Genomic DNA, 18,270 nt, shown 5'->3' with positions numbered 1-18,270 from the left:
TAAACCATGAAAACCACGGATGTTGTGTAACTTACCGAATTCTAGTTTGGTGAAGAAAACACCTCTTAGTTGTGTGACTCTGGATAAGTCATTTAAGTTCTTTGTTTTACGGTTTCTGCATCGGAAAATGAGGCTAATAACAGTGCATATGGACATGTTAATGGACATGAATTTGAGCAAACTCTGGGAGATAGTGAAGGACAGGGAAGCCAGGCATGTTGCAGTCCATGAGGTCGCAAAGGGTCAGCCATGACTTAGTGGTTGACCAACAACATCTCACAATTTTAGGATAATTAAACAATTTATATGACATGCATTTAAAACAGTTTCTGGTATCAACTACAGATTGGCACTTGCCAAGAGCATTTGCCAGTGACTGAACAGCAACAGTCACTGTTGGATGGGTGGATGGCATCACTGATTGGATCAACATGAGTTTGAGCAAGCTTCAGGAGTTGATGATGCACAGGGAAGCCTGGCGTGCTGCAGTCCATAGGGTCACAGAGTCGGAGGCGACTGAGCTAAATGAACAAAAACAAGAAGGGCATTTGCCATCTGCCTGTGTTGCTGCAACTGCTGACTTCTACACTCCCTAAAGGGAATTCAGGGTGGAGAGTGAGGCACTCTGTGCCCCAGGGAAACTGGTGGAACAGGTCTTTTAACTAGTTAGATATTTTCAGGAACTGATTTCATGATCTCATTTCTTGCATCTCCTCTAGAAAAGCACTAAATCCCTTCATGCTGATGTCAGCTACTCCTCCTGACTAGCAGAAAACCTTTTATAAAATGAGTGCTTGATTGCACTGAACTCCGCCTTCACCAAAATCTTATATTTTGACTTTCCCCACTGCTTCTTTGGAGCAGTCTCTCAGACCTGTCTGAGGGACTGTCTCCTGGGCTGCAGTCTTCATTTTGCCCCAAATAAAACTTCACTCACAACTCTCACGTTGTGCTTTTTTTTTTTAGTTGACACTATATAAATATTCATTAAATAAGATACCAAGAAACGTGAACTTGGGAGACCCTGTAAGAATCAGGAAATTTCAAACTCATTATTGAAGCTCTTTACTCACAGGGCTTTAATCCAAATGCCCTCCTTAACTCCTACTCCTCCTGCCTTTCTCTGTGTCACCACAGAGTGAGTGAGCTTCCCTGGTGGCTCAGACCGTAAAGAATCTGCCTGCAATGTGGAAGATCCCCTGGAGAAGGAAATGGCTACCCACTCCAGTATTCTTGCCTGGAGAATCCCATGGACAGAGAAGCCTGGCAGGCAATACAGTCCGTGGGGTCGCAAAGAGTCTTACACGACTGAGCGCCTAGCACTTCACTTCATCCCACCTCCTGGCGTTGTCCCCTCCCCTGGAAGGCCCATAATCTCCTTGCACGTCAGCCTCCTCTCCTCAGAAGTGATTAAGGGGCTCGGCTCCAAAGCGATTAAAGGAGCAGTCTGTGGGGTGCACTGGGCAGGGGTGCTCTACTGAGTTCTACTGCCCTGCATTCTAGAATCAGCACCCATGGCCCTTGTGCCGGGGAGCAGTGAGGATGGGCCTTGGCCTAGAGATAGCCCAGGCTCTTCCCAGCATGCAGAAAGTCCTAGACTGACCAACCGGCTTTGGAAGGAGAGAGGGGAAATTGACAGGGTTGAAGGTCACCAGGATGTTCAGGTTAGTACTTTCCCACCTTGTGTCCTGCTGTTGGTTCACCCTCCACTTCGGCCTGGTTCCCCTGCTGTGCCCATCCAGGTTATGTGTCCGCAGACACGCCTCCCCTCCATTGTGGTGGAAGCCTCTGAGGTGAGTGAAGAGAGTGGGGAGCTCCGGTGGCCACACGAGGAGCTGCTGCTGCTGACTGACGATGAGGAAGAGGAGGTCGAGGTGTTCTTCCAGGACCAAAGTGAAGAACCAGGTGAGGGAGGAGGCTCGTTCAAATGGGGCTGTTGCAAACTGAATGTTCTAAGCAAAACAAGAGGGACAACTTAGTTGTGTCCCCTGCATTAAGCAGCACCCAGTAGGTGCCCAGTAAACATCGTGAAGAGAAATGTAGAGGTGGGAGAGAAAAGTCAAGGTGGCTGAGGGACTTCCTTGACGGTCCAGGTCCAGATCCATTGGTTGGGACTCTGAGCTTCCACCTCAGGGAGGGGGAGGAGAGGGCTCAGGTTAGATCCCCATGGGTGGAATTAAGATCCCATGTGCCGTGCAGCTTGGCCAAAAAAATGAAAAAAGTCAAGGTGACTGGCAAAGTTGATGAATTTTTTTTATTTTTTATTTTTGCCCACCATGCCACACAGCTTGTGGGAGAGTTAGGCTCTTCATTTCAATTGCTGTATTATTTTTATAAGCAAAAAGAATTAAACAAATTTACCTCAAAAACAACAACAACAACAAAACCCAGTCAGGTACCAGGTATATTTTTCTCTGTTCTTTTATTATGTATTTTTCATTGTTAATGGGTTCTTTAACTCCCAGGCTGGACTTGGAGCTCCCTGGACCCTAAGTCTCCCTTAAGAACCTTTAACCCAGAACTCAGCTGGGGGCAGGAACGGGTAGATCAAGATGCTTCCTGGATCCCAGAGGACACAGACTGTCAGGAAGCCCCCAATCCCTGTCCTCTCTGGGACCCACCATCAAGCTCCCATGTCTGCAAAAGCTGCTTTGTGGAATATTCCCATTTCCTGCCTCCCAGGAGCTGTGAGGGTAAGTATCACTTTCTCCCTCAAACATTTTACCTAGGTTTTTGAAGTCCTTCCATCCATCCCTTCAGTCTTCCTCATCTACAAGTGAGAAAAATGGGGCTTAAAGGTTAGACCCCAGGGTCACACCAGTGATAGTCAAGGAATCTGGAAGAATTCTCATCTGTGCTTTTAAGATTTCAACTAGTTGGAGATGGGAAAGAATCCACTTGTACGTTTTCTATTTAGCACTCATTTTGTGCCTGGCACTGCTAAATGTTTCACCTGTCAATTGCATGTAATCACATAACTTCAGGTATTATTCCAGCCTTGCAGGTGAGTAAATGGGGCACAGAAATATTCAGTACCAGGTGCACCCATCTAATAAATGTGGAAACCAGCACCCAAATTTTCCAGTCATCTTGCAAAGACAAAAGTTTCCTCCACCTCCTCACCCAACGGAAAACACTCAGATCAGGTCTAAAACATCTTTAGTCAGAGCCTTGAACCATGTAAGCAAAGTAGGTGATGCCCCTGAAAGGGCCCAGCTCCTGTACAGTCACAGTCCAGCCCTGGGACCCTTTCTCTAGGCAGGGGAGCCGCACATCAGGATCCTCATCTGAGAACTGAATCAGGGTCCCCTGGGGGCTTAGGACCCTCAGACATTCTGCCAGGAGCTGGTAAGCCCCAGGCAGACCACCCCGGGCAACAGCATCCCAGGTGCCCTTGTCCAGTACTAGCTGAAAGGAGCCCGAGGAAGCCACTGGCTGCAGATTCTGGCCATCAGCCTGCATGAAATGGAGGCTTGACTCAGGGTGTCCAGGGCACAGGGGTGTTTGGCCTTGGCCACCTTCCAGTAGACTGTTCATGTGGGCCACAGCTACGGGAGAGAAGTCCACCCCCAACAGGTCCACGGGGTGCGGGCATTTGGTATAGAGGCCTGTACACAAGCTGGAGGTCCCACAGCCCACGTCCAACACCCGGGGTGGAGAGGCAGCCCATGACTTCTCCAACAGCGGCAGCAGGAGCCCCTGGGCTTCTTCGTATCCAAAGAACCAGTCGAAGGTGCGGACGCTGCCCTGACGCTGTTGGGCGTGGAGCTTATCCCAGAGGGAGCGGTCCGCCAGGCAGCTACCAGCCAGGGAACCTGCGGACGAGGGGAGGACACGCATCACCCAGCGCCCGGTTCTTTCAAACTGCTGCAAAATCGGCGCCATGTGCCCTGGGGTTTTAAGCGTCACAATTTCAATGACCAGGCTCTTGGGTAACGAAGAGCCCAGCTTGCCCTCCCAGTGTCCACCTTCCCTACCCGCCACGGTGCGGCGCGTCCCCGCCGCCAGGCTCGCCAGATGGAGGGTTCGGCGCAAAGCAGCCATCCGGAGGTGCCGGCAAGGTCGCCCAGAGAAACTTGCGTGAAAATGTCGCCCGTACTCCGGCTGGGGCCTGAGATCCAAGTGAAGATTTGCAAAATCCGCTGTGTGGAATGACGCGTAAAGCTTTCCTAACCCTACAGCTTCGGAAAAAAAGAACGCGGACACAAACTTAGTACAGTACGAATGACCTTTATTGTTTGCAGCGGGAAGTGGAAGAGGGGATATGGCAGCTCCGGCTCTTGGGGTGGCTCCACAGACCTGAAATCAAAGGAGAAGGTGTGAGTACCCCCGGGAGGAGTCTGCTGAACCTCGGTTCTGCCCTGCTCCTTGGAGCTCTGTGTCCCGGCGCTTGAGGATAGAACCGGCGGACTGCTGGCCGCCGATACCGAAGACATGACGCCGAGGGGGCCAGAGCCCGTTCCCTCTACCTCCGTACATTACGCGGATCGGGACTGCACGCCCGACCCGCGCCAAGAAAAGGAGGGTCCACAGGCACCGTCCCCGCTCCCCAGGAACAACAGCCCGATACCAACGCCTACCAGAACACACTCAATCAGTCGCCACCCTCGAAAAGGCTTATCCGCCCGCCGGGTTCGTTTATATAGTGCCAGGGCCTGCCCCCGAGTTGCGATTGGCTAGCACAGAGCTGAGGGCGGGGCGCACACGGACCCTGCGCACAGCGGAAACGTGGACCCGGAGCCGGCCTAGCGGCGCAGCTATGGGCGCACCGAGTGGAAAGATCAACCGGCCGCGAACGGTGACTCTGGGACCCCCGACATGGTTTCCCAAGCGTCCCAGAGCCTTTATTTTCTCCCGAGATGGAGTCTATGGGCCAGTGTCGCCGGCTGTGGGGTCCCAGGTCGCAGGGCGCGGCCGCCCTCTGATTAAGCATCTTCCTCTCCCCAGGAGCTGAAGAAGAAGCTGTTCAAGCGACGACGAGTGTTGAACCGGGAGCGGCGACTGAAGCATCGGGTGGTTGGAGCTGTGATAGACGAAGGACTGATCACGCGGCACCACCTCAAGAAGCGGGCGTGAGTGCCAGACCCTCTCTCCCTGCGTCCTCCCGCATCAACCCTCCTTCCCTCCTTGTCGAGCTCCGGAGCAGCTTAACACCATTTTGCTTTCCTTGTGTACTCACACTTATGCAAGGAAAGTTTGTGCCTAAACTTTGTTAGCTTCTCATTGTACCTGTAACTTGCAACCTTTTTTTGGTTCTTGGACCCCATTGAAAATCTAAGGAGAACTGTGGCCCCAGCCTCCTCAAGTAACATACATTCACACAGATTTCCTATAAGTAAATTTAAAAGCGTACACATGAGTGTGCGGTAAATCATTCGATGAATTTTCACAAAGGTTCGTGTGGGATATTGCATATAAGTTTGAAGGCCACTTGAGTTCTTGTGGAAGACTTCCCATCCCATTCTTTCACTGACTTGTTTACTATAATATTTACTTTATGAATTGGCATAATAAATATATTTGGTCCCTGTCGGGTTTCTGACAGAGCTGAAACCATTGGAATTTCCTGAGTGATAAGAGTGCCTTTTATTTCAAAAGGATCCCCTTTTGAGCACATCTAAACTTAAGCTGGGCTTCCCTGTTGGCTCAGAGGGTAAAGAATCCGCCTGCAATGCCGGAGACCTGGGTTTGATCCCTCTGTTGGGAAGATCCCCTGGAGGAGGGCAGCCCACTCCAGTATTCTCGCCTGGAGAATCCCCATGGACAGAGGAGCCTAGCAGGCTGCCATGGGGTTGCAAAGAGTCGGACACAACTGAGCAAAAAACTAAGCACATATTTATGCTAATAGTGATTTAGGGTGGGGCTGGTCTTCCAAAAGAAGACGTGATTAGAGGATTGGAAATTTAAACCCTATGCATTGACCTTTGGGAAGGGGGCAGGTGCTGGAGATTAAGCTCTATAAAACCTCTTGATAGCTTCCTGATTGGTGAACAAGTGGAGGTGCTGAGAAGGTTTAGCTGGAGAAGGCATGGGAATTCTGGTCCCTTCCATACCTTGCCCTATGCCTCTCTTCCATCTGACTGTTCCTGAGTTGTTCAATTCAGTTCAGCTCAGTCGTGTCCGACTCTTTGCGACCCCATGAATTGCAGCACGCCAGGCCTCCCTGTCCATCACCATCTCCTGGAGTTCACTCAAACTCACGTCCATCGAGTCAGTGATGCCATCCAGCCATCTCATCCTCTGTCGTCCCCTTTTCCTCCTGCCCCCAATCCCTCCCAGCATCAGAGTCTTTTCCAATGAGTCAACTCTTCACATGAGGTGGCCAAAGTACTGGAGTTTCAGCTTTAGCATCATTCCTTCCAAAGAACACCCAGGGCTGATCTCCTTTAGAGTGGACTGGGTGGATCTCCTTGCAGATTGGATCCTGAGTTGTATTTTATAGTAAATCAGTAAATGCAAGTATGTTTCCCTGAGTTCTGTGAGCCTTTCTAGCAAATTACTGAGTTTGAGAAGGGGATCATAAGAAGCCCAATTTATGGCTGGTCAATCAGAAGTCTAGGTGACAACCTGGATTTGTGATTGGCATTTGAAGTGGGGGAAACCCTGTGGAACCAAGCCCTTAACCTGTGGTGTCTGATGCCATCTCCAGGTATATAGTGTCCAAATCAAATTAAATTTGTAGGACGCCCAGTCTGTGTCCACTGCGAATACGGAGAATTACTTGATGTGGGAAAACCTACCATATCTGGTGGCAGAAGTCTCAAGAATGAGAGGAGGAAAAGTTTCCACTCGATACTAAATTTTAGCAATTAATGTTACTTTATGTATGTGTTAAGGTTAGTTTTAAGTAAGGTAACAGTTCTTTAACTTAGATCCAAAGACCTTTCCAGTAACCAGAACCACTGTGTGATCTGTTTTGGTTCAGATTCATCTGGTATTTTTGCTCCTACCAACCCTTTAGGTCCAGTGCACGTGCCAACATTACTCTGTCTGGGAAGAAGCGCAGAAAACTCCTCCAGCAGATCCGACTTGCCCAGAAAGAGAAAGCAGCCATGGAAGGTGAGGCTAGGGCCCAGAAGCTGGGGTGATGTAGCCTGGATTCATTCGGGTTCTTTAATGCTTCCTCTTTTCCTTTGTTCAGTGGAAGCCCCTCCCAAGCCAACCAGGACTAGTGACCCACAGCCCAGATCAAAAAAGAAGACAAAAGCCCCCCAGGATGTAGATATGGAGGACCTTGAAGATACGAGCTAAATCTGAATCTCACACCCCTTTCACCAGAAGATTCTCAAGCTGGAGCCAAGAGGACTCGATGGTTATTTCAGATAATTTTGGAGAAAGCATTGCTCCTTTTCATTCTCCCTGTATTCCTCTTCCCTAATGGCCTACTGACCTTCCCTGGAGGGATGTATTGAGAAAAAGAGTAGAAAAGAAAAATTGGAGAGGGAGTCCTAAGCAGTCGACTGCATTTGTAATAAAGCCCCCTCGCTCCCACTGAGATGTGTGTGATTAAATGTGGGAATTGGGATGGGAGAAGGAAAAGGGGCTGTGAGTGTGGAAACAAGACAACTGGAAAACAGGACTCACAGCGCTTACTTGAGCAAAGGCAACAAGAAGCTAAGCTCCCTGGTGGCCCTGTCTCCCCAGTGACAAAATTTCTGACAAAACAGGATTATTGTAGAGATGTCAGAGGAGGCAAGGCTCCTGATATCAGCCTTGCCACCTCCACTGTGTGACCAGGGTGGACAAGTGACCGTGATTATCTCTGCTTCCATTGCTGATTACATTTTTAATAAAGTGAACATTATTTTTCCCTTTTTATGCTCAGAAATTCTGTTTGTTGGAAGCCAGGGCTGGGGTGGTTAATTAAAGTGAGAAGCTGAATGTGCAGAGATGTGGTCACGGGGGAAAGAGCAACTCTCTCCTTCCCCTGTTTAATCAGTGCAAGCTTCCTGGAAGAAGGGATTTTGAAAATTTCAAACCTTCAGTAAAGTTAAGAGATGAGCACAATGAGCCCTTATGTATGCACTCTACCTCGGTTTACCAGTTTTTAACATTTCTCTCGCTATGCTTGATCTCTCTACCTGCTTGCAAATATGTGTTTGTTCAAGTACATATCACTGTTGTCTTTGCTGACTCATTTGAAAGTCAGTTGCAGGTGAGATTTTATCCCTAAGGCTATGTTTCTATATAGCTAAAACACCTAAGACATTTAACATTAGTGGAATAGCTAAAATTCAGTTTTTCATATTCAAATTTCCTCAGTTGTCCCAACAATATTCCTTATAACTGCTTATTGTTTCCTCAATCCAGAAACCATTAAGAATCACACATAGTATTTAACTGTCATGCCCCTTTAGTCTCCTTCAAATGAGAAGAGTACTCCTACCTTGTCTTAGATGACTGGTATTTTTTGAAGAGTCCAGCTCAAATAAAAGAGTATCTCACAATCTGGGTTTGTCTGAGTGTTTCTGTGCATTTCCTCATCATTAGTTGTAGGTTAGGCATTTCTGGGAAGAATTTGATGTAGGATATTGTGCACTTCTCATGGCATATCATCAGGAAGTATGTGTTGACCGAAAAATACACAAGATTGCGGGCAGGAGAAGGGGGCAACAGGATGAGATGGTGGGATGGCATCACCAACTCAATGGACATGAATCTGAGCAAAATCTGGGTGATAGTAAAGGACAAGGAAGCCTGGCATGCTGCAGTTTATGAGGTTGGAAAGAGTCGGACGCGACAGCGACAGAACGGCAACAAAAAGTTGAGAATTATGTTTGATTTGGCAGACTTGCAGAGGACTTAAAAGCCCAGAAGACAGCCTCTCAGATGACTGAAGGACTGCTCCCAAGAGGTAAGGGAGGAGCCTAGATAGAGAGTTTTTGTGACAAAAATCAGGTAGTCAGGGACTCCCCTGGTGGTCCAGTGGCTGACTGAGCTGTCAGTGGGGCCCTGGGTTTGATCCCTGGTCAGGGAACTAGATCCCACTTGCCATAACTAAGACCCTGTGCAGCCAAATAAATACAAATATTTTTTAAAAAATCAGACCATCAAGGATTATCATTAATTAGAATTAGACTTCTCAGGACATCCCTGGTGATTCAGCACTTAAGAGTCCACGCTTCCAATGCAGTGGATGCAGCTTCCATCTCTGGTCAGGGAACCAAGATTCCCACAAGCCTCAGCCAAAAGAGAAACTTACAGCAAAACACTAGACCTTTCGAGTTAATAAACTTAGTGCTCTTTTGTTTTTTCACTCTTTTGGTATGCACCTTAACTATCTATGGCCAGTATCCTATTCTTTTCCTTCCTGAATTCCCTCGGGGTTCACCTCTGGGGATGGCTGCAGAGGTTGTCCTGGTTTGATGGCCAGAGACCCTTACGGGTGACTATAGTGGCTGACTGGTTGATGGTCACAAGATTTTTTTTCTGATATGGCAGGCAGGCAACATTTTTTGTTCACATGTAATGTCAGTTTGTCTCATTGGTGCTTCTAAGTGTTAAGTGGGTCTCTGTTAGATTTCTCCACTGTTAAAGTATTCTTTTCCTTTATAATTAATAAGCAATCCATGGGGGCTTCCCTGGTGATCCAGTGGCTAAGATTCTGAGCTCCCAATGCAGGGGGCCTGAGTTCAATCCTTGGTCAGGGAACTAGATCCCATATGCTGCAACTGAAGATCCTACATGCCACAACTAAGACCTGGCACAGCCAAATAAATGAATTAATAAATAAGCATTGTTTTAAAAAAGCAGTCTATGAATGATACTTTGAGACTATATGATTTTCCTATTCCCAATGACATCGCAACAATGGTTTTAGTATCCATGCATTCGTGTTACTCATTTGATATACTCTGTAAAGGAAACCCCTACTCTCTTTTTTTAAAAAAATTATCATTTAGGTTGTTTTTCAATGTTTTAATCATCTGTTACTATCAATTTTTCATGCTCAAAATCATACCAAACTGACCAGCCAGCCTCTTTAAGGAGCTTCCTGTGGCTTCCCTTGTGGCTCAGCTGGTAAAGAATCCTCCTGCAATGAGGGAGACTTGGGTTCGATCCCTGGATTGGGAAGATCCCCTGGAGAAAGGAAAGGCTACCCACTCCAGTATTCTGACCTAGAGGATTCCATGTATAGTCCATGGGGTCGCAAAGAATTGAACACGACTGAGTAACTTTCACTTTGTGTCCTTTTGGGCTTTCCAGGTGGCTCAGTAGTAAAGAACCTGTCTGCCAACGCAGGAGACGCAGAAGATGTAGGTTCCATCCTTGGGTCGGGAAGATCCCCTGGAGGAAATGGCAACCCACTCCAGTATTCTTGCCTGGAGAGTCCTATAGACACAGGAGCCTGGTAGGGTTGCAAAGAGTCAGACATGGCTGACCTACAGAGCATGCATGGATGCTGTGTCCTTTTGATACACCATCAGTATTTGAGCACTTCCTTGCTGTCGGGCACAATATGTTCCAGGCTCACTTGCTTCTCCTGGGCTAAAACTTGGTATCAGCCATTTTCCCAGGGAAACAGTATTATGTCCAGTTTTGAATACAGAAAGGAAAAAGTGCTAGTGTGAAACTGAACTGTATTCAAGTGAAGTAAAGAGGGGAGAAGCTGAGGGGAGAAGGAAAGGCAATTTCAACATCTTGGTATCCCCATTACCCTGAATAATTTTCTTCTACCCCTATGCCTAAGGTGGGAAGGAGCTTGCTGAGGTCAAAGTAGAGTTTCTGTATCTGGTATTGTGCTAAGCTCTTAATACAAATAATCTGCAGTGATCTTTGCAAAAAGCTTGTGAGAAACATACCCATTTTACAGATAAGGAAAGGGGCTCCAAAACAGCTGAGTCACTTGCTCACGGTAACATTGCCATTAAATAGCAGACAGGAATCCAGATCTAACTCCAAAACAAGCACCCTTAGATTATGAAATCTTTAAGGGCAAGAACCACATAACAGTCTCATAGCTGGAAGAACTCCCCTGGTTCAAAAGTCACTTCTCACAGATCAAAAGTTGAGGCTGAGAGAAGGAAAGTGTTGGGTCCAAGTCTGAAGCAGAGCTGGAAGCAGAAACTGTCTCATATTTACTTTCCTAGAACACATATTTTATGAATGCTTGAACTTCTAAAATCTAAGAACAAATATAGAACCACCAGAATTAATCATTTAGCTTTTAAAACACAGTCACAGGGCTTCCCTGGTGGCTCAGAGATAAAGAATCTGCCTGTCATTGCAAGGGACATAGGTTCGATCCCTAGTCCGGGAAGATTCCATATGTCAAGGAGAAACTAGGCCCATGCCCCACAACTATGGAACCTGTGCTCTAGAGCAACTACTGAAGCCCGAATGTCCTAGAGCCTGTGTTCCACAACAAGAGAAGCCACTGCAATGAGAAGACCCTGCACTGTGGAGCCCAAGATCTGCTATTAGAGTAGCCCCTGCTTGCCAAAACTGGAGAAAAGTTTGCGCAGCAGTGAAGACCCAGCACAGCCATAAGTAAATAAAATCTTTTTAAAACCCTATTTTAAAACACTGTCACTTCAAAGATACCTTTAGGACCTACCATCTGCTGTTCTTCTAACTCACACTTCCATTGAGAACAGTAAGCTGTCTGGTTAATAAATACCTCAGAACCTACTTTCCCTTTCTTTCGTCTAAGCAACTATTAGGAACCTACTTAAAAAAAGACAACAAAAAACCCCCCAAACCTACCAAGTGCCAAGCAGACACCATTGTATGTGATGACGGTGAAGCCTTTAACAAAAGCGGGAACTACCTGTTGCCGAACACTTATCTTCTAGAGTTCACTGAAGAAAGAAAATAAAAACAGCAATTGCATGTATAACGTTTACCTACCATTGCAGACACCAAGTGTTATACAGTAATACTATTTCCTGGTTTCAATTTTCACAACAAGCCCCTGGAGTAAGTGTACTATTAACCATCGTAATTTCCAGAAAAGGAAGCAGGTACAGAAGGCAATGGCACCCCACTCCAGTACTCTTGCCTGGAAAATCCCATGGATGGAGGAGCCTGGTAGGCTGCAGTCCATGGGGTCGCTAAGAGTCGGACATGACTGAGCGACTTCACTTTCACTTTTCACTTTTATTCACTGGAGAAGGAAATGGCAACCCACTCCAGTGTTCTTGCCTGGAGAATCCCAGGGACAGGGTAGCCTGTTGGGCTGCCGTCTATGGGGTCGCACAGAGTCGGACACGACTGAAGCGACTTAGCAGCAGCAGCATAGACAGCTTAACTGAAGCACACAGTCCGTTAGCGGAATAGCTGGAATTTGATCTCGATAGACGGGTTGGAGAAGGCTCTCTTGATAAGGAGTATTAGGTCCTTAGAAAGTTATCAAACTCTCTGCTGCAGGTGGGAGAAGGTTCCTCCTCTGGGAGACTGGGGAGCCTGAGAAGGATTGTGGTGACAATTTAGAGCTGGGAGGACACCTTCAGCGTGGCCAGCTCAATTTATTTCAGGCTTCCTCCCGTTCATCTCTTTTCTTGTCTTCCCTTCACCTTCTTTTAGGGGTTTTCTCTCTTTACGCTTCTCCTCCTTCCTCTATCCTTTAACTGCTTTTTCACCTTGTCTCTGGTTACTGATTAAAAGGTTTCCTAGAGCTTCCTTTTTTTTTTTTTTTAACCTCGAGAGTTGAACATTTTGTATTTTTGGCTTAATTAGGAAAATTAATGAAATCCAATTAAATGGTCTCAGATAGCTTTAGAGAAGTGAAGTCGCTCAGTCATGTCCGACTTTTTGTGACCCCATGGACTGTAGCCTACCAGGCTCCATCCATGAGATTTTCCAGGCAAGAATACTGGAGTGAGTTGCCATTTCCTTCTCCAGAGGATCTTCCCGACCCAGGGATCAAACCCGGGTCTCCCACATTGCAGGCAGACGCTTTACCCTCTGAGTCACCAGAGAAGCCCTTCAGATAGCTTTCAGTTCAGTTCAGTTCAGTCGCTCAGTAGTGTCCGACTCTTTGCGACCCCATGAATCGCAGCACGCCAGGCCTCCCTGTCCATCACCATCTCCCGGAGTTCACTCAAACTCACGTCCATCGAGTCGGTGATGCCATCCAGCCATCTCATCCTCTGTCGTCCCCTTTTCCTCCTGCCCCCAATCCCTCCCAGCATCAGGGTCTTTTCCAGTGAGTCAACTCTTCGCATGAGGTGGCCAAAGTATTGGAGTTTCAGCTTTAGCATCAGTCCTTCCAATGAACACCCAGGACTGATCTCCTTTAGAATGGACTGGTTGGATCTCCTTGCAGTCCAAGGGACTCTCAAGAGTCTTCTCCAACACCACAGTTCAAAAGCATCAATTCTTCGGCGCTCAGCTGTGTCAAAGACCCTTGAGAGGGGCGGGAGGGTGGAGAAAGGCTGCGTAGAAGGTGGGTCGACTTCCCGCTGTCACCGACGCAGCCTCTAACTGGGACGCCGACTCAAAGCGGAACCAATGTGTGAGGGTCACGAACAGCGCCGGATTGGTTTTCTTGAGAAGCCTTTTCGCTGGTTCCTTTCGGGTTTCCAGTCAGCGCGCATGCGCTCCCTGCGCTCCGCCGCTCCCGCCTCAGGCTCGGTCTAGGGCTCCGGGATGTCTGCGTTGTGCGACCCTCCCGGGGCCCCAGGGCCTCCCGGTCCTGCCCCGGTCACTCACGGTCCCGCGCCGCTCAGGTAGTCAGAGCCCCTGGCATCTTTCCCTCCCACGCGGTCCCGCGCCGACCCCCAGCTTTCTCGGCAGAAACCCGGATCCTACCTCGAGAGCTCGCGTCGGGGTTCTCAGAGATTCCTGGTCCGGTCTTCCCCGAACTCAAGGACTGCCTCACCAAAACTCTGGGCTACAGTGCCCGCACTCCCAAGGTCTCGGTACTGCCTGCCCCTAAAGCCCAGTGTATAGTTACCCCCCTATCCTGGCCTTGCTTTTCCAAGAGTTGGGAATATCAATTCTTGGGAACCCGGGTGACCTGTCCTTTTTAGACCCGAGCTAACCCAGAGTCCCCTGACTTCATGGGGACTCCCTGAGCACCCAGGCCCCCCAGAATCCCACAGAATGCTTTCTTCTAGCCTTTCCCTCGCCCTCCAACGGAGACACTCCCCTCACCGTTGAGTGGTTTTGGTTTTTGTTTTGGAGGAACCAGAGAGGAATGGCACAGTCAGAGCTTACCAGTCTCTAGAGGATGCTGTCTTCTTTGGCAGAAAACTCACAAAGAGGAAGGGAATTTTGTCTCTCCCCATGATACTGCCTCCTGAACCTCTTAAGACTGAACCCGTATGTTTTAGGGTGGGAAGGGCTGGAAGGCATTACCTTGTCTCTGCCCTGGGCACCTTGGTTCCTGGGGCATATTGAGGGTACTGGGACGGTAGTGGTTGTTGATGTGGTGGAGTCCAAGTGGTGGGTGGTTATGGTGCTTGCAGAATATGGAAGGAAGTTTGGGGAGGAAGAGCCCTTAATGAGGGGCAAATTTGGGCTTAGAATTTTCTTTCCATTAAGGGCAAAATCCAGGGTACTTGAGTTGTATGGAGGGGGGAGTGCTGTAAAGCTGAAAAGGTGTGTTTAAATCAGATGTTATAGGAACACAAAATATACTTATTCAATTCAACAAATTATTATTATTTCCCATATTCCAGGGGCTCCAGGAGAAGGGGATTCAGTGTTGAAGAGCAGAGAACTGTTAACTACCCTCTTGGAGTTTAGAGTCTGATTATTTAACCTTGGTTTCCTTCTCTGTAAAATGGGATCATAATGGTATCTACCTTACTGGGTTGTTACCTGTATTGAAATAATACACGTAAAGTACTTAAAAGAGAACTTGATCTATTCCAGGAGTTACCTAATACTGATTCTGTTGTTATTAAAAGAAAAACAGCTTGCATTTATTAATTAGCGTGAACTAGATATGGTGCTTCCATACTTTGTGAACATTATGAGGGAGGTTCAGTTATCCCTATTTTACATAGAAAAATACTGAAGCTCACAGAGGGAATGTAACTTGTTCTACATCTTCCAACACTCTCACCCTGCTTTTTTTGCTTCCTTACAGTGCTCAGGAGCTGTCCCAGGAAATTAAGGCTTTTCTGACTGGTGTAGACCCTGTTCTGGGCCACCAGCTCTCTGCTAGGGAGCACGCTCGCTGTGGCCTTCTCCTGCTCCGCTCTTTGCCACCTGCTCGGGCTGCCGTGCTCGACCACTTGCGAGGTGTCTTCGATGAGAGTGTCCGGGCCCACCTGGCTGCCCTGGATGAAAACCCCGTGGCTGGCCCACCTCACCTCCGTCCACCGCCACCTTCCCATGTCCCTGCTGGGGGTCCTGGTCTAGAGGATGTGGTGCAGGAAGTGCAGCAGGTGCTGTCTGAGTTCATCCGGGCCAACCCGAAGGCCTGGGCACCTGTGATTAGTGCATGGTCCATTGACCTCATGGGGCAGCTGAGCAGCACTTACTCAGGCCAGCACCAGCGTGTGCCCCATGCCACTGGGTCTCTCAATGAATTGCTGCAGCTGTGGATGGGCTGTCGGGCCACACGCACATTGATGGACATCTATGTTCAGTGCCTCTCGGCTCTCATTGGCAGTTGCCCAGATGCCTGTGTGGATGCCTTGCTGGATACCTCCGTCCAGCATTCCCCACACTTCGACTGGGTTGTGGCACATATTGGCTCCTCTTTTCCCGGCACCATCATCTCTCGAGTTCTCTCATGTGGCCTTAAGGACTTCTGCGTTCATGGTGGGGCTGGAGGTGGAGCTGGTGGCAGTGGTGGAGGCTCCTCTCAAACTCCCTCTGCAGACCCCTTCCCTGGATCTCCTGCCATCCCTGGGGAGAAACGGGTGCCCAAGATTGCCTCAGTTGTAGGCATCCTAGGGCACCTGGCCTCCAGGCATGGAGACAGCATCCGACGGGAGCTCCTCCGAATGTTCCACGATAGTCTGGCAGGGGGCACTGGTGGCCGGAGTGGGGACCCCTCCCTTCAGGCCACAGTTCCCTTCCTCCTGCAGCTAGCAGTCATGTCACCAGCTTTGCTGGGCACAGTCTCTGGAGAACTGGTAGACTGCCTTAAACCCCCAGCCGTGCTGAGTCAGCTGCAGCAACACCTGCAGGGATTTCCCCGAGAGGAGTTGGACAACATGCTGAACCTGGCCGTGCACCTGGTGAGCCAGGCCTCTGGGGCAGGTGCCTACCGCCTGTTGCAGTTCCTGGTGGACACAGCCATGCCTGCCTCTGTCATTACCACCCAGGGCCTGGCTGTGCCAGACACTGTACGCGAGGCATGTGACCGGCTGATCCAGCTGCTGCTGCTGCACCTGCAAAAACTGGTTCATCACTGGGGACCGTCTCTAGGGGAGGGGTTGTTGAGCTCACCGCCACCCCCTCGCCCCGTGCCCTTTCTAGATGCGCTCAGAAACCACGTTGGAGAGCTGTGTGGAGAGACGTTACGTTTGGAACGGAAACGCTTCCTCTGGCAACACCAGCTCCTCGGCCTGCTCTCCGTCTATACCCGGCCTAGCTGTGGACCTGAGGCCTTGGGCCACCTCCTGAGCCGGGCCCGAAGCCCTGAAGAGTTGAGTCTGGCCACTCAGTTATATGCTGGGCTGGTGGTCAGTCTCTCTGGCCTCCTGCCCCTGGCCTTCCGAAGCTGCCTGGCTAGGGTACACGCAGGAACTTTGCAACCTCCCTTCACGGCCCGGTTCCTGCGCAACTTGGCGCTGCTTGTGGGGTGGGAGCAGCAAGGTGGTGAGGGTCCTGCGGCCCTAGGGGCCCGGTTCGGGGAGTCTGCCTCAGCTCATCTGTCTGACCTGGCTCCTCTCTTGCTCCATCCTGAGGAGGAAGTAGCCGAAGCTGCTGCCTCCCTCCTGGCCATTTGTCCCTTCCCCCCAGAAGCCCTGTCCCCTTCCCAACTCTTGGGACTGGTGAGAGCTGGAGTGCATCGCTTCTTTGCTTCTCTGAGGCTGCACGGCCCCCCAGGTGTGGCTTCCGCCTCCCAGCTTCTTTTGCGCCTCTCCCAGACCTGCCCGGCGGGGCTCAAAGCTGTGCTGCAGCTGCTAGTTGAGGGAGCCTTAATTCGTGGCAACACAGAACTATTTGGAGGGGAAGTGGATGGGGACAATGAGACTCTCTCCATTGTGACAGCTCCTTTGGCGTCTGCCTCCCTGTTGGACACAAACCGGCGGCACACTGCAGCTGTACCAGGTCCTGGAGGGATTTGGTCTGTGTTCCATGCTGGAGTCATCGGTCGTGGCCTTAAACCACCCAAGTTTGTCCAGTCACGCAATCAGCAAGAAGTTATCTACAACACCCAGAGCCTCCTCAGCCTCCTGGTGCACTGCTGCAGTGCCCCTGGGGGTACTGAATGTGTAGGCTGCTGGGGGGCTTCCACCCTGAGCCCAGAGGCAGCCAAAGCAGTGGCAGTGACTTTGGTGGAGAGTGTGTGTCCTGATGCAGCTGGTGCAGAGCTAGCCTGGCCTCCTGAGGAGCATGCCCGGGCCACTGTGGAGCGGGATCTCCGCATTGGCAGGCGCTTCCGGGAACAGCCTCTGCTCTTTGAGCTGCTAAAGTTGGTAGCAGCTGCTCCCCCAGCCCTGTGCTACTGCTCTGTGCTGCTGCGGGGGCTGCTGGCTGCCCTCTTGGGCCACTGGGAAGCCTCTCGCCACCCTGACACAACCCATTCCCCCTGGCACCTGGAGGCATCCTGCACCTTGGTGGCTGTCATGGCTGAGGGAAGCCTCCTGCCACCAGCCCTGGGGAATATGCACGAGGTATTTAGTCAACTGGCACCTTTTGAAGTGCGTCTGCTGCTGCTCAGTGTCTGGGGCTTTCTCCGGGAGCATGGGCCCTTGCCCCAGAAGTTCATCTTCCAGTCGGAGCGTGGTCGCTTCATCCGGGACTTCTCTAGGGAGGGTGGGGGTGAAGGTGGACCCCATCTGGCTGTGCTGCACAGTGTCCTCCACCGCAACATTGACCGCCTGGGCCTCTTCTCTGGCCGTTTCCAGGCACCTTTACCGTCCACTCTCCGGCAGGGCACATAGCCTTTCCATGCTCCAGAAGCCGAGGGAGGTTGAGCCATGAGAGAGGGGGCCAAGGTGCTGCAGAAAGGTGGGAGGTTTCTCTTCTAAGACCTTGGCTTAAAAGAGCGCTGTCACTTTCTTCCTCCCCACCCTTTTTTCTAAATAAAATTTGCCAAGTTGAGAAAAACAGGGTTCAGTGCTTCTGTCTGATGTTTAGGACCAGCCAAGTCGGACAGCGCCTGACTCAACAATCCCGCCCCCTCCCTCAAGCTCCGCC

The 18,270-nt window shown here is 49.9% G+C and overlaps 4 protein-coding genes and 1 non-coding gene across 11 annotated transcripts; 3 read left to right on the top strand and 2 right to left on the bottom strand.

Moving 5' to 3' along the window:
- The first annotated feature begins 930 nt into the window (after positions 1–930).
- On the top strand, positions 931–2,737 carry LBHD1 (LBH domain containing 1). Of its 3 annotated transcripts, none has more exons than XM_044943623.2 (3): positions 932–1,664; positions 1,758–1,905; positions 2,466–2,737. In XM_044943623.2, exons 1-3 carry the CDS (start codon positions 1,515–1,517, stop codon positions 2,735–2,737), a joined length of 570 nt encoding a protein of 189 aa, XP_044799558.1. In that variant the 5' UTR covers positions 932–1,514. The 3 variants fall into 3 exon arrangements, with proteins under 3 accessions (XP_044799556.1, XP_044799558.1, XP_044799557.1); XM_044943622.2 differs by having other exon boundaries at positions 1,743–1,905; XM_044943621.2 differs by having other exon boundaries at positions 931–1,905.
- Positions 2,241–13,110, bottom strand: CSKMT (citrate synthase lysine methyltransferase). 5 transcript variants are annotated; one of them, XM_025286531.3, is made up of 4 exons: positions 13,053–13,110; positions 11,707–11,801; positions 3,978–4,299; positions 2,241–3,815 (listed from the first exon to the last, which is right to left on the bottom strand). In XM_025286531.3, exons 2-4 carry the CDS (start codon positions 11,725–11,727, stop codon positions 3,160–3,162), a joined length of 999 nt encoding a protein of 332 aa, XP_025142316.3. In that variant the 5' UTR covers positions 11,728–11,801; positions 13,053–13,110; the 3' UTR covers positions 2,241–3,159. The 5 variants fall into 5 exon arrangements, with proteins under 5 accessions (XP_025142316.3, XP_006064610.3, XP_006064611.3 ...); XM_006064548.4 differs by lacking the exons at positions 11,707–11,801; positions 13,053–13,110 and adding an exon at positions 4,300–4,753 and having other exon boundaries at positions 3,978–4,181; XM_006064549.4 differs by lacking the exons at positions 11,707–11,801; positions 13,053–13,110 and adding an exon at positions 4,300–4,753 and having other exon boundaries at positions 3,978–4,175.
- LOC112585313 lies at positions 4,377–4,525 on the bottom strand. Its single transcript, XR_003109786.1, has one exon. It is a non-coding gene; the product is annotated as a small nucleolar RNA SNORA57 (small nucleolar RNA).
- Positions 4,644–7,816, top strand: C5H11orf98 (chromosome 5 C11orf98 homolog). Its single transcript, XM_025286533.2, has 4 exons — positions 4,644–4,798; positions 4,948–5,072; positions 6,962–7,059; positions 7,142–7,816. The coding sequence occupies exons 1-4, from the start codon at positions 4,760–4,762 to the stop codon at positions 7,249–7,251; spliced, it is 372 nt and encodes a 123-aa protein (XP_025142318.1). The 5' UTR covers positions 4,644–4,759; the 3' UTR covers positions 7,252–7,816.
- A 397-nt stretch (positions 13,111–13,507) lies between the features above and the next one.
- INTS5 (integrator complex subunit 5) lies at positions 13,508–18,180 on the top strand. Its single transcript, XM_006043206.4, has 2 exons — positions 13,508–13,670; positions 15,038–18,180. The coding sequence occupies exons 1-2, from the start codon at positions 13,591–13,593 to the stop codon at positions 18,012–18,014; spliced, it is 3,057 nt and encodes a 1,018-aa protein (XP_006043268.2). The 5' UTR covers positions 13,508–13,590; the 3' UTR covers positions 18,015–18,180.
- Positions 18,181–18,270: the final 90 nt, after the last annotated feature.

The sequence above is a fragment of the Bubalus bubalis genome, chromosome 5, assembly GCF_019923935.1.
Source record: "Bubalus bubalis isolate 160015118507 breed Murrah chromosome 5, NDDB_SH_1, whole genome shotgun sequence".
In the NCBI taxonomy this organism is placed as follows: Eukaryota; Metazoa; Chordata; class Mammalia; order Artiodactyla; family Bovidae; genus Bubalus; species Bubalus bubalis.
The sequence above is the reverse complement of the archived record's forward strand: the minus strand, read 5'-3'. Positions and strand labels throughout refer to the sequence as shown.